The sequence below is a fragment of the Panthera uncia genome (assembly GCF_023721935.1).
Source record: "Panthera uncia isolate 11264 chromosome A1 unlocalized genomic scaffold, Puncia_PCG_1.0 HiC_scaffold_17, whole genome shotgun sequence".
Lineage (NCBI taxonomy): Eukaryota > Metazoa > Chordata > Mammalia > Carnivora > Felidae > Panthera > Panthera uncia.
This window is the reverse complement of record NW_026057577.1, coordinates 110,651,641-110,677,992: the sequence shown is the minus strand read 5'-3', so window position 1 is coordinate 110,677,992 and position 26,352 is coordinate 110,651,641. Positions and strand designations below refer to the sequence as shown.

The 26,352-nt window shown below is 53.0% G+C and overlaps 2 protein-coding genes across 3 annotated transcripts in view; both read right to left on the bottom strand.

The window, feature by feature from the left end:
- CAMK2A (calcium/calmodulin dependent protein kinase II alpha) overlaps positions 1-26,352 on the bottom strand; it is a 60,367-nt gene that overhangs the window by 28,968 nt on the left and 5,047 nt on the right. For both annotated transcript variants that reach the window (XM_049648020.1, XM_049648019.1), the window contains exons 2-6: positions 17,522-17,616; positions 10,268-10,327; positions 3,445-3,499; positions 2,518-2,583; positions 2,325-2,397 (exon numbers count right to left, since the gene is read on the bottom strand). In XM_049648020.1, coding sequence (XP_049503977.1) covers positions 2,325-2,397; positions 2,518-2,583; positions 3,445-3,499; positions 10,268-10,327; positions 17,522-17,616 — 349 coding nt within the window. The remainder of the gene's footprint in view (positions 1-2,324; positions 2,398-2,517; positions 2,584-3,444; positions 3,500-10,267; positions 10,328-17,521; positions 17,617-26,352) is intronic.
- The window catches only part of RPS14 (ribosomal protein S14), a 150,532-nt gene continuing 145,650 nt past the window's right edge, over positions 21,471-26,352 (bottom strand). Inside the window, exon 5 of the mRNA XM_049648018.1 lies at positions 21,471-21,544. Within this exon, the coding sequence (XP_049503975.1) occupies positions 21,486-21,544 (59 nt within the window). The 3' untranslated portion in view covers positions 21,471-21,485. The remainder of the gene's footprint in view (positions 21,545-26,352) is intronic.

Sequence of the window (26,352 nt, the reverse complement as noted above, 5' to 3'; positions counted from 1 at the left end):
TTGTTGTGCTTGTCCATTATCTGTCACCTCTATAGAAAGTAAGTTCCTTATCCGTCTGTGCACCACTACATCACCCGCACCTAAGACAGGGGACAGCACAGAGCAGACACTTAATAAGTATTTGGCATACGTATGAAGGTGAGGAAACCAAGGCTCGGAGAAGTTAAGTGACTTGGCCAAGATCACACAGCTGATAAGTTATAGAGCCAGAATCGAGGCAAAGTCAGGCTCTGGAGCTGTATTTTAACCACTCTAGGCTGAGAGAGGGCCTCATATATGCGGCCTGGCCTCTGGGGCCCCAAGGCTGCTGTCTTCTGCTGGGTCTGGAGAGGAGGAGATGCGCCTACACAGGACAGAGGGAAGTGGAAGTGAACCCTGCAGTTAGATAGCCCTCGCTTCTGACCCAGCTCCACCATTTCTATGCCATGGAACTTGGGCAAGCCATGTCAATCCTGAGCTTTAGTTTCCTCTCAGAAAAATGGATCAAGCCCAGCTCATGGAGCGGTGTGCGGATTAATCCGTGTAGAGCCCTTGGCAGTGGCCTACGGCGTGTGGTTGATGAGCATCAGCGCTCCCAGTTTCTGCTTGGGGTGGGCTGGGGGCGTGGGCTCCGAGTCCCCGGAGACAGCTGGTTTCCTCTGACCCCCTTCCCCACTGGAACTTCCGAGGGGTCCCACCTCTGACCTTCCGCTGACCAAAGTTAGGCGGGACCCAGACAAATATAGCTCCATCTGTCCCTCGTTAAGGCCTCTTTTATCCTCTGGCGACTGCGTTCCCAAAGTGTCCTGGGCCTTGGTAGCTGTCCTGCCCTGATTTGATGAATATGCCACTAATTAATCTATGCAGAGTGGCCTAAATTTGCGCTGCCTCTCCTCCTTTCTCCTCCTGTGCAGGGGCTGTAGCTATAATGGGAACAGGCCCTCTGGGAGAACTGCCCTGCAGTCTGGCAGGACCCTCTGGGAGTGCACACTCACCTGTGGGTGTAGACTGATAGACTAGGAGCTCACGGGAGCTCAGCTGAGAAACCATGGACTGCTCGTGATAGAGGTGGGCAGGGGCTCAGGTCAGAGCACTGCATCCCAAAGAGGGACCTGGGTCCCACTGGAGGACGCCCAGGGAGGGCGGCCAGAGAGGGCGCCCAGGATGAAGAGGGCCTGGAAATCCTGTCCTGCCTGGGAATGGAGGAGAACAGCCTGCGGAAGACTTAGGAGGTACAACAAAGCTGCCCAAGGGTCTCTGGGCTGCTCCAAGCTGGAGGCTTGATCTGTGTGGCCCCAAAGGGTAGAATTGGGGTTCACAGACAAAACTCCCACAGCAGGAAAGATTGAAGGAGCATTTCCCAGTGGTTCAAGGGGATACCCCATAAGAAGCAAGTTCATAGTCACCGAAGGCCAAAACGCAGAGGTTCAAAGGCACCTAGAAGGAACTACTGTAGAAGCAGGAACTGCATTGAGGGGCTTTTTGGCCCAGGCCACTGCGGGCACAGGATCTGGGGTCAGAAGGCCAGGGCTCCAGTCCTAGCTCAGACACAGCTGAACTGCGTATTCTTGGGCAGGTCCCTTAGACACTCTAAGCTTCAGTTTCCTGCTCTGCAAACTGGGGATACCAACCGAGGTAACCAGCCTTGATGCCGTGAGGCTCAGCAGAGGAGAGCTAGGAGTCTGTGCCGACCAGGCAAGGCTATGTGGCTCGTGCCAACCCTAGACTGCACGTCTGCTTAGGTCTGTCCATCTTCCCATTCAGGTGGGAAGAGGAAGGACTCTGAGGACCCCGAGACCTGTTTTTCTTCTCCCCCCACCTGCCAGAGACCCAGAAGCAAGAATGACAATGTGTCCGCGCACCAGACACTGTGCTGTCTCCTTTGACATCCTCAGCAACCCTGTGCAGAGGTTGCTATGGCAACCCCACTGTAAGGAAGCTGAGGCCTTGAGGCTAGAGAGTGGCCTAGCTGGGCCTTGGACCCCTTCGTAGCCAGCACTGTCAGTCTAACTACATCTTACCCGGTCTGGCCCAAGGCACATGGGGCGAGGAGTCAGGACACTGGATCCTGAGCCTAGATACTCCTCCCTGAGCCCAATTTCCTGATCTGAACAGTGGCGTCTATATTCCCCACCCAGCCCAACTCAGGGGATTCTGGGGGCTCCTGGGTGTCTCAGTCAGTTAAGTGTCCAACTCTTGATTTCAGCTCAGGTCATGATCTCATGGTTCATGAGTTTGAGCCCCGCATCGGGTTCTGCACAGAGGCTGTTTGGGATTCTCTCTCTCTCTCCCTGTCTCTCTCTGCCCCTCCCTGGGTGAGCTGCACCCCCAGATGGGTCGCTCACCTTCAGGTCCCGGTGCACCACACCCATCTGGTGGCAGTGCAGCACGGCCTCCAGGATCTGCTGGATACAGTGACTGGGGAGAGAGAGGAAGGGGTCACGGTGTGAACGCAGGCCTCTCCCGGAAAGCTGGAAAGGCAGGGAGGGAGGCCCCCTTGGCCCCAGGCACCATCGCCAGGCTGCACCTGGCACTCACCTGGCATCAGCCTCACTGTAATACTCCCGGGCCACGATGTCCTCAAACAGCTCCCCACCAGTAACCCTGGGGAGACAGGCACAAAGTCACCCTCCCACAAAGGCCCCAGGTGTTGCCTCTTCCAAAAGAGTCTCCAGGAAGCTAAGGACGGGACCCAGGGACCTCAGAACCTCAGCCCAAAGGGAGGAACCCCAGAGGTGTCTCCTGTTGGAACCCTCTTCCTGGCTTCTAGCCCACCTGTCCACCAACTCCCCTCCCCTCCGCCACCTGCCCTTCTCTCCCACTGGGTCCAGGCTGCACTTAGGACAGGGGATGGGACACTCAGAACGTATCACTCAGGGTCATCAGGCTCCTGGAAGCCCAAGGACTGGGTTTTGTTGCTGTTATTGTTGTTTGTTTGTTTGTTTAGTAAACTTGATGTTTTTAGAGTAACTTTAGGCACACCGCGAAACTGAGGCACAGAGATTTCCCACACACCCACACATGCAGAACCTCCCCCACTATTAACTGTTTTTTTTTTTACAGACGGGACCAGTGCCTTCACTGAAGTTTCTCTGCCAACCCAAGAACCTATCATTTCATTATTGTTTTTCCTTCCATTGACTGGCTTTAAGAACTTCACAATGACTCCAAAAGGAAACTTTCTATCGCCACCAGACATGCAAAGCCAGCATCACTGGCCACAAACAGAAGCAAAATGAAAGCTGTGCCAAGGAGAGGAACGGGTATGTGTCGCCTTTTCAGGGAACCCCACCTGCACTGCTTGGGTGGCGGGCCTACCACATTTGGGAAACTTCGGTCTCAGAAGAGGGAATTCAGCCCAGCCTGGGAGCATTTGGGAATCGGGCGGAGGGACCCAGCCAGGTCACCCCGGCTCCAGCTGCCCCCCCCCACCCCTTGTACAGCCCGGGGTGGGCCCAAACTCACAGGTCGAAGATCAGGTAATGGTGTCCCTCCTCAGAGATGCTGTCGTGGAGCCGGACTGTGGGAGGGGCCCAGGCAGCCAGTTAACCCGGAAGCACTGCTTCCTGCCCCCTCCTGCCCTCTCACCTCCCCTCCCCCGCCCCCCAACAGTCAACATGCCAATTTCTCAGTCACTGAGCACAAGCTAGGTAACAGGTGCTTTGACAAACTAAGTAAAGGATGGCTCACTGACTTCGGGCATCGTCAGAAGAGGCCTGGGTTTAAAGGTGAAAGACCCCTCCCCGCTTTGGTGAGAGTTTGACCCCTTTCTTCCCCCAATGCTTAGCTTCTTGCAGGGCGAAGTGACATCGTCGAATCAGCCCGTGGCTCAAATCTCTGCCACTTCCTAGCTGTGTGACTTCAGGCAAGTTGTTACACCTTTCTGAGCCTCTCTTTTCTTGCCTGGACAATGAGAATGAAACTTCTGGACCTGCAGGCTTGTGAGAATTCCATGAGGCACCCAGCCGGTGTTCAACCAATGCGGCCCTGAGTGGCTAACCCCACTGTGTATCCAGGTCTGAGACAAGAGAGCTGGGGGACGTGGGGGACAGTGGTCCCTGAGTGTGAGCATGCTGAGAAACTCATCTCTTCCTACCTCATTTACCAAGAATGGGGGCAAGGCTCCCAGAAGCCCAGAGCTCCCTAAATTACCCCCTGAGATTCTAGAAGGAAGGGCCCGAGGCCTGGGATTGACTCTAGGGGGCTGCACCCTGCCAACCAACTGCATTTTCTCCCAGGACAGCTTCACATCCTTCCCTGAGCCACAGCCTAAAAATGTCCACAGAGCGGGGTGCGGGCTCAGAGAATTAAGATACATCGCACAACGGAAAATTACACAGCTGTTAAAATAATACGGCAGTTATGTATCCACTGGTTCAGAATCATCTCTGAATTATGTTGTTTGGCAAAAAAGCAAAGCGCAAAACAGCGTGCGTGGTACTTTTTATAAAAGATGTATTTAAGCCTGTCTGTGGCATAAGCCTCTCTGGAAGGATACAGAGAAGTGGGCACTGGGGTACCTTGGGAAAGGGAATCGGGAGAGCAGGGGTTGTGAGTTGTTGAAACTATTTTTTCACTGTGAGCCCTAGTGCCATCTGAATTCTTGCCATGTGCATGTATTTCTGACTCAATATTGAGTCCCCTAAATGGCTTAAGACTCTCCTATCTGCACATAAAGTTTGGAGAAGCAGGATCAAAAACACAAGAGTGGGTGTCTGCTATGGGGGAGGGGAGAATGTGATCAGAGATGGAAGAGGAAGGGAACACAAGTTTATTATTTTTTTTAAAGATTTATTTATTTAAGTAATCTCTACACTGAACGTGGGGCTCAAGTTCACAACCCCGAGACCAGGAGTCACACACTCCACCGACTGAGCCAGGCAGGAACCTCAGGCATGCAAATTTAATTAAAAAAATGTTTTTAATTCCTAAATGATGATATGTGTTTATAAATGACAGAAAGAGGGGCGCCTGGGTGGCTCAATCGGCTAAGCATCCGACTTCGGCTCAGGTCATGATCTCAGGTTTGTGGGTTCGAGCCCCACATCGGGCTCTGTGCTGACAGCTCAGAGCCTGGAGCCTGCTTTGGATTCCGTGTCTCCCTCTGTCTCTGCCCCTCCCCCACTCATGCTCTGTCTCTCTCTCTCTCTCTCAAGAACATTAAAAAATCTTTTAAATAAATAAATGACTGAAAGATGTGTTAAACATATGTTTATTTTGCTCTTAACTAAGCTCTATGCTTAACTTGGGCTCAAACTCACAACCCCGAGATCAAGAGTCGCAAGCTCTACTGGCTGAGCCAGGCAGGCGCCCCTGTTTGTAGTATATTTCAAAGCAAAAACAAGAAGCAGGTTGCCTACAAGTACATATTATGTGATCCGGCTTTAATTTCTTCTCAACATTTTATTATAAAAAATTTCAGGGGTGCCTGGGTGGCTCAGTCGGTTAAGCGTCTGACTTCGGCTCAGGTCACGATCTCGCGGTATGTGAGTTTGAGCCCCACGTTGGGCTCTGTGCTGACTGCTCAGGGCCTGGAGCCTGTTTCAGATTCTGTGTCTCCCTCTCTCTCTGACCCTCCCCCATTCATGCTCTGTCTCTCTCTGTCTCAAAAATAAATAAACGTTAAAAAATAAAATAAAAAAACAAATTTCAAACATACACTCATGTGAACACCCGTGTACCCCCCACTTAGGTTCTATCATTAATCTTATACTTGTTTCACTACGTTTCTACCCATTCCTCTACCTATTAACCTGTTTCCATTTTTTAAGGCATTTCAAAGCAAAGGTAGGCTCGTTTTTTGAAATGTCTATGTGCAGTGAAAAGAGCATCCTGTATATCCTGTGTGCAGAATCTGGCAACCCCGTATTGGTGCCCTGGCCAGGTCCCCTTTGGTAAGATGGGGTCGCCATCCTGCAGCTGCCAGGGGGGTGAGCTGCTAACAGCTCACATTTACCCCCTTCTCTGGAGAACTCCCCACTGCCTACAGAGCCACCTTGTGTACAAGGTTACCTGTAGCATTCAGCCAAGGACTGACTACTGTGGGAGGGCAGGGTCGGTACAAAGGGGCAGTCTCCTTGCTTTAAGGAGGGACAACCCCAAGACAGGATTTATGTTCCAGTGTGTACGCCATACACACACCTGGAATCGGGTCAAAGTTAGACTTGACCTGAGGCCACACCCTTGCTCAATTTCTTCCCTTTTTCCATCGTGCTTCACCCAATTCCTTGCAGGCCTTCCATGGGAACACACCCTCGATAAATCACGAGAACCTGAGTCTCTGCCTCAGCCTCTGCTTCTAAGAAACCTGACCAGAGATAATATGTATAGAAATACTCTCAGATCATGATCTCACGGTCCGTGAGTTCGAGCCCCGCGTCAAGCTCTGTGCTGACAGCTCAGAGCCTGGAGCCTGTTTCAGATTCTGTGTCTCCCTCTCTCTCTGACCCTCCCCCGTTCATACTGTCTCTCTCTGTCTCAAAAATAAATAAACATTAAAAAAAATTAAAAAAAAAAGAAATACTGGAGAAGGTACAGACATCATATATCATATGGAAACATGTATCATACAAAGTTAGCATTGATAGTGTAACAAGATAAAGTTTTTAAAAAGACCCTTTCCTTGGGGAGTAGACTCCTTATTGCCTACTCGGTTCCTGGCAGGCACGTATGTTTTTAACTTCTCTTTCCTGAGCATGAGAAGCTCTGAGAAGCCAACCTGCGGTCAGAACCATCTCAGAATGGGCTTTTAGAACCGGGTCAAGAGGCATTTGAGAGGAGCTCCAAGAAGACTGGGCTCCTTGATCTACCCTCTGACCAGAAGCCTCAGCCCCTTTAGAGAAGAGTCTCAAGTTTCAGAGAAATGGACAAAATTGGGGGAGGGGGAGGGTCCTTCGGCCTTGATTCTAGCTCAGATGGTACTTTTATGCTGATTTAAAAGCCTGCCCCTCTAAGAAGCCAGGCGACAGGAACACAGGCTGGATTCTAGCCCCCACCTGCATGAGGGCACTGGCGTTAGTCCCTGAGAGGAGGTGCCATCATAGCTACGAACCCAGGAGACAAGACACATCAAACCTCTCCTCCCATCTGTAAAGGCTACCCTGAGAAAAAAAAAACTAAGTCCAAAGCCAAAGAGGATAGGAAATTTTCAAGAGCCGCCGCAGGGTGTGAAAGGGTCTCACCACCTGGTAGAGATTGACATGACTGTGGTCGTTGAGTTACGCTGTCAGTTTTTGACTTTTTAAAAATATTGTCATAGATCAAATAGATCTGTAACCTAGTTTTCATTTGTGTAGCTGAGCTCATGAATTTCTGACATGCCTTTCATATTTCCAACAGTTACCAGTTTTTTCTTGGAAATTAGAGGCTGGTGCTTCTTACCTATCCAATGTCCCCTGACAACACATTCCTGATGTCCACTTGGGAAGCTAAAGAGAACGGCTGGGAACCTGGGCTCTGGAGTCAATCTTGCTGGGCTCACCTCCCAGCGCTGCCTCTTATAAGCTGTGCAACTTTGGGCAAATTAGGTAACCTCTCTGACCCTCCTTTCCTACCAGTAGTGGTAACACTACTGGCCTGCTTTGGAAGTTAATCGATGATACTTGTAAAGCCCTCAATACAGTGCCCGGCACAGGGAAGAACCTGATAAATGAAAACACCATCGTCTTCATTATCAACCAGCCCCCCTTCTCTTGCCCACCCAAATCACTTGTGAAACTCTAAGGTTGTCCCCTACTCCCTGGGATGGCCTTTGGGGTTTGCCCCATCAGCAGGTGGTAATACAGAGTGTAGGGCACTGTCCCATGTGCATGGCACAGTTGGGCCGCCCTGTGCTAAGCCACGGCCTCCCTGACCTGGTCCCCTTGGGGCTGGGCACCGGCCACACACGGGCAGCAGCCAGTAAGCATGGCTAGAGACACCAAGCAGGCTGGCTAGGACTCAATCTAGCTTCTCCAGGCACGGACTTGCCTCATGGGTTTTGCATCCACGGCTGTACCTCTTTGCATTTCTTTGGGCAGATTATAATCTATAATCTATTTAGAAGTGAGATATTTGGAGGCTCAGGAAGTAGCACCCTTCAGGGCCCTTCCAGCCCTAAGATAGCTCGGGTTCTTCCCCCGCGTCTTCCTGGTCTGGGTCTCAGCTCGGCTCTCCACTTCCCTGTGTATCAGCCACCCCCGCCCCTTCCTTTCCCCCTCCCCACCCCCATCCTCACTTCTTCCGCACATCCTCCATCCCTAGCAGAGGCCTTGGCACACGGTGGGGCCTCGGATGCCCTTGCTATCAGGTGAAGGAAGGAAGGAGTAAATGATTCAAAGATGACAACGATATTAAAGGTGACAGCCATCATTTCTGAGACTTCCCCATGTGCCAGGCTTGTGCTAAGCGCTTTACTTGCACTTTCCCATTTAACCCTCCAACAGTTGTAGAGGGTGGATATCATGATTACCCTCACAGAGGAGGATACCGAGGGTCAGAGAAGTTCAGAGCCTGCCCACACTCAAACACCCAGTGAACAGCGGAGCTGGGATTTGACCCCACGTGTAAACCCCGTTCTCTTCACCGCCATGTTAAATATAGGGCCCCAAACTGTTGACCAAACACCTTGATGGCTCAGAGGAATGAGAATCGTGTGGAGGTTACATTTTCGGGTAAGGTGGTTTTGTGGAAAGGTGTGGACTGAGGCAAAAGGGGAGCAGTCTCATGATAATAAAGCACTTACCTCGGGACTGTCACTGTGCTATGCTCTATCTAATCATCACAACCCTATGAGGTGGGTATCATTTCCATTTTCCAGCTGAGAAAACCGAGCTTCAGAGTGGTTAAGCAACATGTCCGGGGTCACACAGCAATTAAGCAGCAAACCCAGGATTTCAGCTGCAGTCTGTCAGCCCCAGAGCCCATGACTACTGCTCCCCATGCACAGCTGGGAATGAGAGGGGGAAGGAGGTGCAAAGAGGAGGCAGCGTTGACCTGAGACAGCTGCAGCACACCCCCTTACACACACCCTTACACACACACACACACACACACACACCCCACCTCCTTCCTCTGGGGCTGACAGGCTTTCTCAGAACCGTGGGACTTTATCGTCAGAGATCACTCACAATCCTGTCAGTCATACAGCTGGGGAGGTGGAGGCCCCGCCCAGGCAGGAGCCGGCCTAGGGCTGCACAGTGAGTCTGCAAGCAGGTCGGGGATCGGGGGTCCAACCAGCCTCACTCCCCACCAGCTGCCTTGCTGCCCCTCTTCTGATTCTGGCCCTGGAGCCTCTGGCTGCTGTTTGCAAGGCTCTGTTCCCCTTCCCTGGGCACAGGGAAGGGGAGGTGCCTTTTGGGTATAAATACCAGATGGAGATGCTTCTCTCCAGCAGGAGAGTTAACCCTTGGGGCTCTGGGCACAGAGAGATGCTTCCTCCCCACGGGCGAAGGCGTGGCGGCTGTCAGAATTGGAATATTCCTCAGAGAGCCCCTAGGACTGAGTCCTCAAAGCGTGGTCTGGGAACCAGCAGCCTTGGCATCGCCTCGGAGCGTGTTAGAAACGCAAAACCTTGCCCCCCGCCCCCAAACCCACTGAACCAGAATCTACCTTTTAACAAGATGCCCAGATGATCCAGAGGGTGCTTCCTTGTGAAGTTGGGGAGGAAAGTGGCTCAGAGAGGGAGGGGCTCCCACCCAAGGTCACACAGCCATTCCCTGACAGAACTCCATCTAGAATCTGCACTTCCTTCCCACGCCCCACCCCCAGCCGCCCAACTCAGAACCATGATGGGCAGGGATGCAGCCCCCCAATCATGTAAGGGGGAGGTGGGAGGCCAGCCAGTGACATGTGGTCTAGGCCCGGCCTCTCCTGGCGGCCTGGGCTCAGTCTACCCCGGCACCGGGGCCACCTTGGAGCCTGCCTCTGGGGGGCAAGCAGGCGGCTGGGCTAGGCAGGCAGCCCGGCCACAGTGCCAGGCTGACTCAGCATGGGGCAGGTTTGGGGAGTGGGGCGTGCTGGTCAAGGCCAAGCCTGGCCTATTTTCGTCTCTCTCAGAGCTTCGGGAGTTTTCCTGCAACAGCTTTTCCGAAGGAGGCTGCCGGCAGCTGCGTGGGCTGGGAGGAAGGGCCCCTTCTTCACCTTCCCCTCAACCAAGCTGGTCTCTGAGAAACGTGGAAACCATTAAAGTTACCCCCTTTCCCATAACGGGGGCCATGATGCCCAGAGAAGAGAGCAGCTGCCCTCCCAGCCCCCAAACACCCACCGGGCCGGGTGCCACCCACACCCCTCCCCCCTCCCCAAAGCTCACCGATGTTGGGGTGCTTCAACAGGCGGCAGATGCGGGCTTCACGCTCCAGCTTCTGATGGTCTGAAACACAGATGCCCAGGTAAGTCCCAGGTGAGGGAGGAACCTTCCCCCACTCCATCTCTGCCTCTTCATGGCCTCTTATGATCTGCACCTGCCAGGGCAGCCCCTGGGCCCCGCCTGGAGAAGCTTGCCTCTCTGGCAGGGGCCCTGGGTCCTCCAGGAAGGCAGCGGGATGCAGCAGTAGGGGGAGAGACCAGGTTGCAGTGCCCCAGAAGTCCCTTCCTCTCTCTGGGCCTTGGTTCCCCAGGGCTCTCAACTGAGGTACCTCCCAGAGCCACAACCACAGAGCCCAGAACTGCCCCCCAGGGCAGGCCCCTGCCCCGCCCCCAGCCTTGCCCCTCCCATGGGGCTCCAGCTGGGACTGAACCACTGACAGGCACTCCTCCAGACCCACCCTGCACAACCCTCTCCCTTGGGCTTGGGGCCTTCACCCGTGTGGTTCTCTCAGCTTGGAACTTTCCCTTCCAACCTCCCGCCCAGCCATCATTGGCCATCACTGGTTCATCCCACCTGTCTTCAGATACACTTTCTCCTAGCAGCCTGTCCTGACTGCCAGGCTGGTAGGGGCCCCTCCTCTGGGTTCTCAGGGCCCCTGGACAACACATCCTACCTTGTCTCATGGACCGGGACCTTGTCTCGTGCCCTTAAGGGCAAAAACTTGGTCTCTGTTGTACCCTGGCATCTACCCAAATGCCTGGCACATAGTAGGTGCTCAAGAAATAATTGAAGTAAAGAATAAACCATTGAATGGCAAACCTTTCTAAAGGAGTCTGTATTTTCTCTGCAAGAGAAGAACCGTATTAATTTGCAGGGGCCACCCCCCTTACAGGGGACTCTGGACCAGTGACACAGAGAGCCCCAAAGAATCTGCAGTACAGAACCTTCATGTGACAGCATCGGGGCTTACCCAGAGCTCTTGCACCTGCTTTCCAGGACTTTTGTCCAAACCCCCAGGGAGAGAGGACTTGTTCAGAATCTGCCCCCTCTCCCCCCCATAGTCACTGACTCTGGGACTGCTGGGAACAATCATACCCATGACCCCCTTCCATCCCCCCAACGACCCTGTGCTATGGGCATCCCTGTCCCCATTTTATGCATGTCTCCATCTCCTTTTGGGTGCTTTCCTCACAGTTCAGGGGTTGATGCCTTAATTTAAAACAACAACGACAACAACAACAAAAAGGGAGGCGGTAGCAAATCTACAAGATTTACTATGTGCCCCGTGCTGTGCAGGGCACTTTTTTTTTTTTTAATTTTTTTTTAACGTTTATTTATTTTTGAGACAGAGAGAGACAGAGCATGAACAGGGGAGGGTCAGAGAGAGAGGGAGACACAGAATCTGAAACAGGCTCCAGGCTCTGAGCTGTCAGCACAGAGCCCGACACGGGGCTCGAACTCACGGACCGTGAGATCATGACCTGAGCCAAAGTTGGACACTTAACCGACCAAGCCACCCAGGCACCCCTACAGGGCACTTCTATATGCATCTCAAGTGCTTACAACCGCCCTTTGAGGGAGGTGCTGTCACATTCTGGCTTTACAGAGGAGGAGACAGAGGAACAGGGACGTTAAATACCTGGCTCAGAATCACAACTGTGGTGATCAGTGGAGCCACACTTTGTACCCAGGCAGGCAGACTCCGGGGAGGAGCTTTAAAACCCTGTACTATACTGTTCTCCGCACCCTGACTCATTGCCACCACCTCCACCTGCCCCCAATTTCTGAATGGGAAAATCGAGGCCCATGCCAGGGAACTTACGCAGATACTCAGAGGCAGAGCCAGGACTAGAACCCAGTCCCTGAATAGCCCCTTCAGGGCAGGCAGGCACCAAGGAAGATTATAAGGATGAAGCAAGTCCCAGCTCTTGTCCCCAGGCAGCCAGCTCCGCTTTCCCCTGCCTCTTTATTAGAGCAATCACTATTAGAGCAATCACAGCCGTCCTCCATGGGCTGCAGAAGCCAAGATCAATACTGAAATGTGGCTTTTTCATCAGCAAAGCAATTAAGTCCAATCCTGTTTCCATAGAGCGTAAGCTCAGCTCCCCAGCTGAAGGTGGACTACAGGCTGGGGAGGGGAGGTTGTGCACACTGGGGGGCTTCCCCTGGCCCCCCGTCCTTCCCAGCCTCCTTTCATATCTTCCAGGGTGGGGGCAGGCTGATTCCCACACAGAAGAGGGGGATCCCCAGATCACACCGCATTGCAACTTCCAGCGCTAGAAGCATTAATTTGTTGAATTTACATAAACATATAGGTTTTCCAATGGTTTTCGTAACTGTGAAATGCTTTTATTTTCTAACATTCCTCGAAGAATGTAGGGACTGTGTTTCTCTTGACCTCTGAGGACTTGCTCTGTTATGTAGGTAAGGAAACTGAGGCCCAGTGATGAAAAGGGCAATCCCTTTATCAAAATCACTCAGGGGTGCCTGGGTGGCTCAGTCGGTTAAGCGTCCGACTTAAGCTTGGATCATGACCTCATGGTTCGTGGGTTCGGGCCCCGCATCGGGTTCTTTGCTGGCGGCTCAGAGCCTGGAGCCTGCTTCGGATTCTGTCTTGGGCTCTCTCTGCCCCTCCCCTGCTTGTGCTCTGTCTTTCTGTCTCTAAAATGAATAAACATTAAAAAAAAATTTTTTTTTGAATCACTCAGTAGGGTGGTCAAGCCTTGTTAGTACTCAGAGCTTTGAGGAACTGCTCCTGGATGCTGTCCCTAATGCAGCCAATAGTCCTTGGCAGCGAAGAACCTCTTATTAAAATATGAATTAGTTGCTGTCACTCCCTGGCTTCAAACCCTTCAACAGTCCCTAGTGTACTTATAATCCAAACTCCTCACAACAACCAGCCAGACTCTGCGGGGTCCTGCCTCATCTTGGCCTTGGAGCTTCAGCCACAGTGGCCGCCTCCTTTCTGACCTCAGGCACACCAAGCCCCTTCCCACCCCAGGGCCTTTGCATTCGCCCCGTGCCTTCTGCCTAGAATGCTCTTCTCCTGGGTCTTCTTATGGCTGCCTCCTTCTCCCCTGGCAGGTCTAGCACAACGTCACCTTTTCAGAGGTGCCTTTTCTGAGTGTCCCCTTGCCCCATCACTTTCCCACTGCCCTGTCTTCTTTATAACACTCCTTGCTACCTGAAGTTATCCAGTTTATTTATATGTTCAGTGTTATTTTCAGTCTTCCCCCTTAGAAAATGGGTGCGGTGAGAGCAAGACCTTGTCTGTCAGTCGCTGCCGTGCTCCCGGGGCCCAGAGCCACTAAGCAGCTTGTCCAAAGTCCCATAGCTAAGAAATGGCAGCGCTGGGATTTCAGCCCATGTTAATAATTACTATACTATATATCGCCTCCCATTCTTATAATTAATTAATTGACAAATCAATCCATCCAGCTCAATATATTCCCACAACGGTGAAGCCTCCTGCCCAGGTACCTGGAAGGATTAGCCCCAATGCCCACTACAATACCTTGTGAACCTTCTCCCCCACTGCCTGGGGGCAGACCTCCAGGATGTTGGGGTTAAGGGGTCCTACCTTGCCCAGGAGCTTGGCAGGCAAGGGTGAGTGGAAGTAAGATTCAGGGTGAGGTTCCTGGGGCCAGATAGCACCAGAAGGGCAGGGCAAGACAGAGCAGAGCATGGGGGCAGGCTGGAAGTCTGTGCCTGCAGAGGGGGTGGGCTCCAGCAGGCAGGTGGGCAGTGGGACTCTGGCCGGAGGCACAGGACAAGAACCAGGGGGAAAAAATAGACTTCAGAGTCTTGCAAGAGGAAATGCCCCCACCCTCTGTAGGGCCTCAACAGGGTTCCTGATCCTGGGGGGGGGGGGTTAGAGAAATAATCCTAAGGAGCAACAGTGCCAGGCAGGGGTGGGGAGTAAGATGAGGAAGACGGGAGAGATGTGTCTTACTGCCTACTTCCCATCACGGACCACAGGGGTAGCCTGAATGGCTCATGCCGTGTCCTGGGACTGGTTGCCAGGGAGCCAAGGAAGTGACCCCTCAGCACTTGAATAGAGAGTGGGTACTGTGAAGGTGTCTGTACCCCAGTCAGTCTCCCCTGGCTGTGCCAGCCACATCCATGTGCCCAGCATGCCCTAAAATGTTAATGAATTTTTCTTCTTTTTTTTTTTTAATGCTTTTTTTTTTATTTTTTTTTTGGGGGGGGGGACAGAGGATCCCAAGCATGGTCAACACAGAGCCCGACATGGGGCTCGAGCTCACGAACTACGAGACAGTGACCTGAGCCAAAATCACGAGTCGGCTGCTTACCCGACTGAGCCACCCAGGCACCCCTAATGACTTTTTTCTGTGTGCTGGGTGAGGCTGGGGCTAGGAAGCATCTTGAGCCCCTGGCAGGGAGTTCTCGCCGGCATATACTAGCTATCATCACTGCTGATAGGAGTCTGGGCCTCACCTACTGAATCCAACCCTCTGGGGTAGAACTAGGGCAGCTGCATTTTTTTAACCGCTCCCAAGGGGATTCAGCAGGGCTTGGGACAGGCAAAATTTGTACTTTCTGTTCCATGTCTTTATGGCTCCTTGGAACTGTTTATACTATAAGTATCTTATTTAAAAGAGTAGTTTTGGGGCGCCTGGGTGGCTCAGTCGGTTAAGCGTCCAACTCTCGATTTCAGCTCAGGTCATGATCTCATCGTTCGTGAGTCTGAGCCCCATGTCAGGCTTAGCGCTGACACGGAGCCTGCTTGAGGTTCTCTCTCTCCTCTCTCTCCCTGCCTCTCCCCTGCGCTCTTTCTGTCTCTCTCTCAAAATAAATACACATTTTTTTTTAAAGAGTAGTTTTAAAATACATACAAGAAAACATCTCCTGGGTTGGGGAGCCATGCAACAGCAGGAGAGGCTGACCCTGGTGAGGAAGGGGAAGGGGAAGCCACAGCCCCCGCCCAGGGGAGGACGGATGCTCCGGGTGGGCATGGCCCCTGAGGGGAGCTGCCAAAGTCACCGGGAGTGCCAGCAGGAGAAGCTTAGGGTACGTTGCCAAATATTCAGCATCACACTGCTCCCCACCCCGGGCACCATGAGTGGCAAACAAAGAAACCTGTGAAAAGCCGCTCTTCTCCTCCCCTCCCGCTGGGGACAGGAGAGTTGGCAGTTGGCAGACTTCTTTGAGAAGGTTCCCCGGAGAACCTCCCCACTCCCACCCTCCGCGCTCACCTAGGCCTGGACCACCTTCCTCTAAGGATTTCAGAGCCTCAACAAATCGCCGGAGAATGACAGGGTGCCTGGCAGTTTCCTCCTGGCACGGCCCAGAGTCTACACTGCCCGAGGAATGCTTAGTTCTACCTTCCAGAAAAGAGGCAATGCCCTTTCCATTCTCCCCCATAAACATCTGTCTCTTCCTGTCAGTGTGTGTGTGTGTGTGTGTGTGTGTGTGTGTGAGGGGGGGGCAGTGAACTGCCCAAGAGCCCCAGCATCAAGGGAAGACACTGGTTCCTGACCCTCCCTCATTTTGGAGCTACCTCAACTCGCCATCCCGAGTCATGGCTCTAATCTTGCCCCCACTGTATCTCAGGGATTGGGACGTCTCCTTTGATCACTAGAGACATAAAGCACAGAGAGGGCACTAGAGTGCCACTAGTCACACAGCATGCAAGGCAAACCCCAGCATTCCTGTGGCCTTCCTGCTCGCCCTGACCCCTGCCCCTGGCTCTGGCTCTGGACTTTCCACAGGTGTCACCCTTCCACACCAGCTTTCAAGCTGAATGTGTGTCATCCTGGCAGGTTCAGGGACCCTCAGAGAATCCACACACACACACACCCAGCCTCTTCTCCCAGCAGGACACTGGCTGCCTATGGGGGAACTCAGTGACTAGGAGAAAACGCTGGGCTCCCAGCAGCATTGAGCCAGGGGGATGAAAGGCAGCAACACACGGTCAACACGGGGCCCGCTGGGAGGCCTGCGGGGGACAATGTGAACATCCTGTAACAGCCTCCGTGAACCCCACACCTGCTGGGCTCCAGCCCAGATGCAGCTGCTGCCTATGCCGGGCAAACCCCTGGACACTATGCCAGCCCCTCGCTCAGCATCCCCCAGGCTGCACCTGCACCTGCCTCACCCAACAGAATTCCCTTCGCCTCCAGGGGACCCCCAAGGCAGCTAGACACCATTCAGAGCAGGAATTGGAGTTTTGAAGATAACCTTCCCCAACCCACTGACCATGGTTACTGCCCTTCCCGCTCTAACCATGTGCTCAGGGCAAGAAGCAAGGCTCCTGGGCAGGCTTTCCAAGTTCCAGTGTCCACACGGATCACCAGTGCACCTTGTTAAAATGCACATCCTGATTCCTTAAGTCTAGAAACAAGAAGCCTTTCTAACGATCTCCTGGTGACGCGGATGCTGCTTGTCTAGGACCATTTCCGAACTGGAATGACCCGGGGATCTCTTCCAAACCCAGGTCCCACCTCACACGGATTAAATCACAACCTCGGTGGGTAGGAGCCAGGCATCAGGAGTTTTGGAAGCTCTCCGGGGGTCCCGGGGTGAGGACAGTTTGGGGAGCCACCGTTCTAGGGAAATTTTAGGGATAAGAGAGTGGATTTGCGTGGCTGCAGCAGAATGTACTTGGCGTTAGCTGGCCTCTAGTAGAGCAATGGGGTGTGTTGGGTGCTATCCTAGGTACTGGAAATAGCAGGGACTGAGACCCATCCCTACCCTCTTGGAGCTTAGAGTCAAGAGGCAAGATGGATGTGAAATCAGGGACAAAGTCAGTCAATGGGATAAGTCCAGGTTGGGGTAAAGCCACAAAGGTAAACAGTAATAACATATCAAATAGGGGAGACCCCTCAGATTTGGGGGTCAGAGAAGCCTCTCAAAGGATGGGACATTGAGCTGCGACCTGAAGATTTAGAAAGGATCAGGCTTGTAAGGAGCCAGGTGAGGGAGTCCCAGCAGAGGGAATGGTGGGTGCAGAGGTCTGGAGATGAGAGAGGGAGCAAGTGGCAGAAAAACAGGGAAAGGAAGTCCTACCTGGAGCCTTTGCCTTCATCTGGGTGGGAGGCAGAGAGGCCATGGCCTCCGGTCTAGATCCCCGAAGGAAGGAAAATGGAGAGGTCTGCCCTCATAATACCCACAGGAGGAAGCAGCTCCCTCCTGCAGCATCACCCAGGGGGACAGACCCAGGTCCTGGCTCTAACCCAAGGGGTAGAGGGTAGCAAGAGCCCCAGAGGGCAGGCGAGGCATAGGTCTGCTACCTACCTCTGGCCGACAGCTTCTTGGTGTTGATGATCTTAGCAGCATACTCCTGGCCAGCCAGCACCTTCACACACCTGCGCACCACCGAGAAGGCTCCCCTGGAAGGACAGAGAAGGCGCAGGGGGTAAGGAAGGGCCCAAGGGACGCATCGCTGGGACAGACCAAAGCCCATGCGTCTGCACCATGCTGGCTAGGGAGACCTCCTGCGGGGCTGCAGGAGCTCCCGGGGACAACTGTGGCCTGACTCGGGGACAGGGCAGGGCTGGAGACCCGGGACAACCACTGGTAGCAGATTATCAGGGCCTTGGCCTCACGAGAAACGAACCTTGCAGAGTTGTAATAAGTTGGGCTCTCCAAGTTGTAAAACATTAGAATCGTGTAGTGTGAGAATCATAGCATCCCGGTCTCTGAAAGATTTTACTTTTTCATTCTTTGAGTAGGTAACACATCAACAAGGTTCAAAGTTCAAAAGATTGGAAAGACTCCCTCCCACCCCTGTACCCCAGTCTCCGAGGTCCCGTCCCCAGGGACAGCTAGTGTTACCAGGTCCTTGAGCAGCTGTCCACAAATACTCTCCCCCACACAAAGGTACTGGAACTTGCAGACTATTCTGCACCCTCCTTTTTTTTTTAAAGTCTATTTATGTATTTTGAGAAAGAGAGGGGGAGACGGTGAGCAGGGGAGGGGCAGAGAGAGAGGGAGAGAGAGGGAGAATCCCAAGCAGGCTCTGTGCTGTCAGCGCAGAGCCCAACCCGGGCCTCCAAACCACAAGCCGTGGGATCATGACCTGAGCAGAAACCAAGAGTCGGATGCTTAACCGACTGAGCCACCCAGGCACCCATTCACCCTACCTTCTTTCGGTAGACATCTTGGAGATACTCCTTCCAAATTGTATATGTTACAAGAGGGGTACCTGGGTGGCTCAGTTGGTTGAGCATCCGACTCTTGATCTCGGCTCAGGTCATGATCCCACAATTCGTGGGTTCGAGCCCCACACCAGGTATAGAGCCTGCTCGGGATTCTCTCTCTCCTTCTCTCTCTGCCCCTACCCTGCTCTCTCTCTCTCTCTCTCTCTCTCTCTCCCTTTCTCTCTCTCAAAAATAAACAAAGATTTTAAAAATCTTTAAAAAACACAAAAAACAAATCGTCACATAAAGAGCTCCTCATTATTTATTCATATGGCTGTCCTATAATTTACCTAGCCAGTCCCCTATCACTGGGCAATTAGGTTAGTTCAAACCATATTACAAACAATGACTAACCTTCTATGTGTGCCTTAGAATTACTTTTGTCTTGTGTGAAGCTGTCTGTGGATAAACTTTGAGAAACGGTGTTCCTTGGTCAAAGGGTAGGTGTTATCGGTAATTTCAACAGATAATGAGAGATTATCCATCTTAGAGATTGTACCAGCCTACTTTCTCTAGTATGTGAGGGGACCATTTCCCTCGCCCACATCAACAGTGTATCATCAAGCTTTTTTGTCTTTGCTAGTGAGACAGGTGGAAAACGGCAACTAAGCGTAGGTTTGATCTGTGAGTCTCATATTGATTAAGGCTGAGCCTCTTTTCACATGTTTTAAGAGGCTTCTGAGACTTGACCCTCAAAGTATCAGTGGCTGGGAAACAATCTGGAGCGAGGGATAAGTTTCAGCGCTTGCATGGGGACATTGATTACTGCCATGTGGAGTGTGGCCCATGTCCCAGATTGTTCAACTTTTTGAGAAAAGCCAGAAGTCTGGATATGTATGTGAAAATTCCCAATTTTTAAAGACTGGCACCTTATTCTTGAAAGTAATTTTTTTAAACAGAGAATCTGGCCAAACAAAACTAGTTTGAGGGTTAGATCTTGTAGCCAAGAACTATGTCATACCCCCCCCCCCACAAAGGTCATCTGGTCCAACTCCTTCATGTCACAGACGATAAACCTTCCCTGCCCCTAAGGAGCTGGACACTGACCGTAGGCACCACCCTTAGCCCCCTAACCACAGACTAAAGGCAAGAAGCAAGTCTGTGGGCAGGTTTTCCCTATTTTATTTTATTTTATTTTATTTTATTTTATTTTGTATTTTGTATTTGAGAGAAAGAGAGAGAGAGACCATGCACAAGCGGGGTGGGGGGTGGGGGCAGAGGGAGACAAAGAGAGAAAATCTTAAGCAGACTTCACGCTCATCATGGAGCCCAGCGCAAGGTTCGGTCCCAGACCCTGGGATCAAGACCTGAGATGAAATCAAGGGTCAACCCTCAGTGCTCAACAGCCACCCAGGTGCCCATCCCAGTTTTAAGGTGTATGTGAATCACCAGGGTGTCTTATCGAAATGCAGAGTCAGGTTCCTTAAGTCGAGAGTAGAGCTCAAGACTCTGGGAGCTCAGCGTAGAAGACTCGCGCAGCTAGCTGTAGGCAGGGCTAGGTCTGGAACTCTGGTATTTGCTCTCCCTCACCAAGGGAGCCCGCCACACCCAGGTTCCTGACGTGGCCACATCCTCCAACGCTGATGCCCTAGCCTCAGCGTACGGGTAGGTCCAAGCCCAGGAGGCCTGCAGGCTGGCACAGACACCCTCCCTACGTACACCCTGGGCCCCGTGTCACTGGTTTCACGTCTGGGCAGCATGAATGGAGAGGGTGGGAGACTGAGGAGGGATGAGGAAGAAAGTGCCAGGAGGGGGATGGAGACCAGGAAATGCGACCTCTAAGAAAGCCCTAGAAGGCCAGAATTCCTGGGCAAGTAGAAAGTCTCACATAGCAATGGGCTTTCCTTGAGGTGGGCACCACGCTGTCCCCCCACCCCGACCCCCCCCCACCCCACACACACACCCAGGAAAGCAGCAAGACCTGGGTGCCTGGCCTGTGCTCCCAGAGCACTCCACACCCACCCATCTAGCCCAAGTTCACGGCTGGTTGCTCCTCCTGTCCCTCCCACCTAACGGTAAGTTCCTGAGGGCCAGGACTTTCACTTGCTGCTCCACGTGCCTGTGCCCGGGGAACCCAATGTCTACTGCCCATAGGGCTTCCATAAATGTTACTTGCAGAAACAGGAGGTGGTTTGAATTCGCAGTGGGAGGGACTGAAATGAGACCGGGAAGGGGATTTTCCATCGGAGGTGTTAGGAATAGGAACAGGCATCTGAAGAAGGTAGGGCACAACTCATCTCTCAAAGAGACGACAGACAGACAGGCGGACGGGCCTAAAGACCTTCAGGTCCCTGCCCAGCTGGAGTCCACGATTCTCAAAAGCCTCAAGGGACAGAGTGTTTAAGGCGGCCCCTCTGGGAAAGGTTGGAGAGCCCCAGTGAGATCAGGGGGCAGGGAAGGAGAGAGGCTGTAAGCTCCTGGGTGCAGGGCGGAGTCTTGCCCCAGTGACCAGCATCTAGCCCATGTCCGGTCTGGAGTCTGGAGTTCAATTAATATGGGAGCGAGGGATGGAGGGATGGAAGGGTGGTGGGAGGAAGACAGGAAAAGAGGGATAGACATAATTTCTCCACTAAAGAAATAAATGCTAAGTGAGAAGTAGAAAAAACTAAGTAAAAAAATCCATTCCAGGTAAAGACCTTAGACCAATGGTTGTCGAACTGGTTGCTCAGGAATCCCCTGGGGGTATTTTTAAAATACATATTCCAAGGCCCCATCCAGACCTACCAAATCAGAACCTCTGGGCAGAGGCACAGGGGATCTGTATTTTCATTGAACACACGGGTTCAGGTGATAGTTTCCCAGCCAACTGGGCTGTCCTTCCTGCCCTCTGCGGGAGTCCTCCTAGATGCCCTGTCTCCGGACATCAGCACTGAAGGCGCTGGCACATGTACTTCTGTGCAGGGTGGCTTGACAGGCGCGTGAGCCTGGGCTCTGCCTCAGGAGCTGAGAACCTAGGAGCCACAGCTATAAAACAGTAGAAGGCACATTTGCTAAACTTCCTTCCTGGAACACAGCGCCAAGCTTTTGGGTAAGTCTCAGCTTCTAGCTGGGGGTCCTAACTAGGTTCTAACATGGGGAGGGCTGCTGCAGGGGCCATGTACCCCCTGAAGGACATCCTGCGCCTCTGAAAGTAGGTATGTGCATTTTTTTCTGGGGCAAGGATGCATAGCTTTTAGCAGCAGCTCAGAGGGAGGAGTTTATCAAAACCAGTTCAGAGCTACTGGTCCAGAGGGCACCAGCCTCCCACGTACCCAGAAGGCATCCTCCTTTCAAATGCATGTGCACCACTAAGCTCCTTCTTGAACACAGCAGCCCTGTGAAGTGGGAATTATCATATCCAGCTGGCAGGTCGATGGGCAGGGGCTTGGAAATAGGACAGGGCAGAGAGGGGAGGAGGCCAAGATGGGGAGGTCAGCGTGGAAGGGAGTGACCAGGGGTCCTGAGAGGAAGGGAAAGCAGGTCACAGAACGTGGTCAGGGAGGGGTGTGTCTGTGAGACAGACAGACCCAGAAGGGACAGAATTGCAGCTCTCAGCCCTGCTGGGAGGTCTTGGGCAGGGGTCTGCCCCAACACAGGCCTCCCCTTCTTTATCTGCAGCACAGGAGTCGGGGTGTGGATGAGGCGAAATAGCACAGAGCCCTCTCCATCTTTAATATTCTATACCAGCACCGTCCAACGGAATGTTCTGGGATGGTGCAAATATTCCGTGTCGTCCAACGCGGCAGCCGCTAGCTTCATAGGCTCATAGAGCACTTGCAATGCGGCTCGGAGGACTGAAGAACTGAATTTTTTATTTTATTTCATTCGAACAGCTATACGTGGCTAGTGACCACCGTGTTGGATAGCGAAGTTCTAGAAGAACAGGCATTCCCGAACCAGACCAACCAGAGTTCAAATCATGGTGCCGCCACTCACCAGCAAGCCCCTTAACCTCAGTAAGCCTGTTTCCTCTCCTGTGAAGTGTAGCCAGGAATAGTACTCACCCTGTGCAGTTGTTTCAAGGATTCAATGAGATAATAAGGTATGCAATAGCTTTAGCACAGTCCCTGGAGTCTAGTAAATGCTCAAGAAACATCGCCTTTTATAGGCATCATTATCTACGAAGTGATGAGAACAGCTGGCTTCATCAGAAACAAAATGGACCCCGTTTGCCAAGCTCAGAGAAGGAGGAAGTCAGGAGAGGAGGTTGTGGGGGCCACGGTGAGGGGAAGGGCTGCTCCCCAGGGCAGAGCAGCGTGCCCCTGTGGGGGCGGGGGGGGGGCACAGGCAGGCAGGGAGGCCCTGCTCTCCAACAGACAGATGGAGAGGGCACGGTGAGAGTGGGTCCAGCATGGCTGAGAATGTGGGAACGTGCTAATGGGCCGTGAAAAGCAAGATTCACACTGGGAAATTGCTTTCTGGCTGCCTGGCAGGCTCGGTGTCCTGGGAGTTGCTGGCTGTCAGCCCACAGGGGGCTCACCACTCTCTCTGGCCTGAACCAGCCCAGAATGCTGACGTTGAAGCCAGGTGAGCACGGGGAGCATTCGAGGGGGGGCTTGAGAGACCTGGGTCCTTGCCCAGCTTGGCTACGAGCTTCTTATCCTCTGGGCCTCAGTTTCCCCATTTGAAAGATGGGGATGAGGACCCGCAGCCACACTTCCCCCTGGGCCATTTGGGAGAAGTCTCTCCTACACAGGGATGGGGAGAGGTTCCTGCTACCCAAGACAACTTCCTCTAAAGTAAACCTCCCCACCTTTACCCCGAGCTGCCCAGAGCCCAGGGCGTGTCCGTGGGTCTCAGCAGACAGAAGACAGTTTCTGGGGGCCTTCTGGAAACAGCACAGTCACAGAACCCGCACCCCCCTCCACTCTGGACTCCTTAGGGGGTCTGATTGTCAGGGGTCCCGACAAGTACTAGGGTCTTCTGTTCACTGGCTGCTTCCTCAAACACACAACAGGTTTCCCTTATTCTGGAAAATAAATAACCATTCTGCTCCCCCCCCCCAAATTTTTAAATTGAAAACCAAGAACTTCTCTCTCGACCCAACAGCTTGGGCCATTTCCTTCCTCCCTCTTTGCTGCCAAACTTCCAGAACAAGTGTCCGACATCCGCTGCCTCCTCTTTCCACCTCCCACACTCCATGAACCCACCACAATCTGGTGCCCACCCCCGGGCTCCCTGGAAAAAGCTGTGCCAGGCCCGCCCACCCAGTGCCCCTCCCCCCCGCCCCTGCAGCCCCAGTGGGCCTGCTCCCCCTTGCCTGTCCCACACCAGGAGACATCTGGCCCACCTCCCTTTTTGTTTCTAGGTGGCTGCACTCTCCCTGGGACCTTGCCCTGCTGCCAGTGCCTTCCCCTGCTCATCTCCCCCCAGATCATTTCTCCCTGTTCTCTCTCCACTGTCCTCTTACCACCTCCCTCCAGCCCCTCCACCAGGGCATCAGCTGAGATCTCTGGGGAGGGTCTGGGCAGTCATGAGCACACATAAAATTTAAACAAAATGACTCTGTGTCTGCGTATTATCCTGGGCAGAGGATGCATATCTTCCATCAGCTTCACAAAGGATCTGTGACCCCACCACCCCTGCAGATAGTAAAAGCCACTGACCATCATGCAAGATTGAAACCTGCTTCTGTATAGCCCCTCCTGCCTCCAGAATTCCAGTCCCGAGTTTCTAGCTACTCATCATGTTGCTTGGATGCTACGTGACAGGCAACTCATAATCAAAGTCCAGTCTCCTCGGGAAAGTCTCCTCACCCTCAGTTAAAATACCTAAGCATTCCACCTCACTGAGATGAGCTGGGGTGATTCCAGAAAGTTCCAGGTCAACAGGAACCGTTATCTGTCAGAGCATCAGGGTCCAGAACCTCTTGGTGGTAACTCACAGCCCAAGTTAGCTGATCTGATCACTCAGCAGAGAGGAAGGCCTGGGGGTATGGATGCCCGAGCACACGGAGTCAGGATGTCTGGCCATCAGAGGGGCCACGGGGTGGGCCACATGTGACCGCGTCAGGAGCTGGTGTGCCCAGTGATATCTTCCCAGTGACGTCGACTTTTTCCCCATTCCACAGATGTAGAAACTGAGGTCAAGCCCTTGAACCCAGGACTCCTGACTCCTTGTCGGTTGCTCTCTCCAATACCCCACATTCTCAGATTAGAGGCGGCCCTCACCTTGGGTCCACAGATGGACTTTAGGGCAGAGGGATCTTTGAGAAATAATACACCCTTGCAGTGGGTTGTAGTGAAGCGTTTTTCTAGGAAAGTGCTGGGGGGTCGTATGAGATTCTCTGAGGGCTCCTAGATTTCCAGACCAGTTAAAAAGCTGGGGTCAGATCTGTCGAGAAACAAAAGGGATATCCTGTTTCCGTAATAACCCCTTCGAGTGCTTTAAGCAAATCCCTTCACCTTTTGGAGCCTCAGTTTTCCTATCTGTGAAGTCAACTGTCGATCATTTTTAAACCCGCTCTTTCTTTCTTCTTAGTTCTTTTTATTATTATTATAATTATTTTCTAATCTTTATTTATTTTTGAGAGAGAGAGAGACAGAGCATGAACAGGGGAGGAACAGAGAGAGAAGGAGACACAGAATCTGAAGCAGGCTCCAGGCTCTGAACTGTCAGCACAGAGCCCGACATGGGGCTCGAACCCACGAACTGCAAGATAGTGACCTGGGCCGAAGTTGGACGCTTAACCGACTGAGCCACCCAGGCGCCCCTTAGTTATTTCTTTTTAAGCAACAATGCCCTTTTAAAATAACAAACAAAACACAGCTATGCAGGTCTCCAAGTGGCAAATAGATCAGAGGAGATGGGGCTGTGGGGGCTAGGGGTCCCATTTGTTTGGTGTTCTCTCTCTTCTCCCCAGTTCGCTACAGCAGCTCGGCCCAGAACCCCACAGACTATAGCATTTCGCAGCCAGAAAATTCTAGGACCTTATTACTGAAACCTTACATCTCCCTCCTCCCATCCTGGGCTGTAGCCGCCCGCTGCCAGGGACTCAGTGTCCCACACCCCACAGGCCTGTCCCATGCCAACCCAGCAGAAGTCTTGTGGGGGACACAGAAGGTCTGGGAACCAGAAGATTCTGTTTGCCACAGGGAACAGTGAACCAACAGAAGTCCTAACATATTCCTTGTTTTGGCTGTGCATGGGTTTTCTTGAATGGGTTACAAAAAGGGAAATAGAACGATATTCACAGACCTTGGAGAGAGGACCTGAACGGACAGAAGCAGGGGGGATGATGAGGGCCTGCTTCCTCCTCAGGCTCCATCCACCTGCACACCCTGAAGCCTTCTAGAAGTTCAGAGAGAGACACTAGAGCCAAGCACCAGACAAGAAAGAGGCTGGCGTGCCCTATTCTTGTGTGCTATTGGCCTGTGCGACCTTGGGCAAGGCCCTGGCCCTCTCTGGGCCTTGGTTCCCCATCCGTAAGACAAAGGAGCACTCCTCACTCCAGTACTCTGAGTGGGACTGAGTGTGTGCTCAGGAAATACCTGTTGCCGGGAGGCAAGAGTCACAGACATGTTTCTCCTTTTACGTGACCCCAAGGCCCTCAACCTTCTCCGGCAAGGAAAGTTCCAGGGGCCCCACCTGATGCCTTGGGGCCAGCCACGCCTGGCTGGGCCTCTGGGGGCTGCACCAGCCTGGCCAGGGATGGGCCTGGGCTGGGCCTCTGGGGGCTGCGCCAGCCTGGCCAGGGACGCAGGCTTCCTACTGTGCCCCAGAGAAGCTCAGAAGCTCAGAATGCAACACGGGCAACATGCATGCTGGAGAGGGTGGACCGTGGCAAAGGGGCCTGCACAAGAAGAGGGAAGGGCAGGGCGGGGGAGCCCAGGAGCGCAGCCAGCATCATCTTGCTCCCCCTGCGCTGGGAGGTAGACCTGGGCTGGATGCCCTCTTGGAACCGGTGTGTGCGTGTGTGTGCGCGCGCGCGCGCATGTAACCGGATGC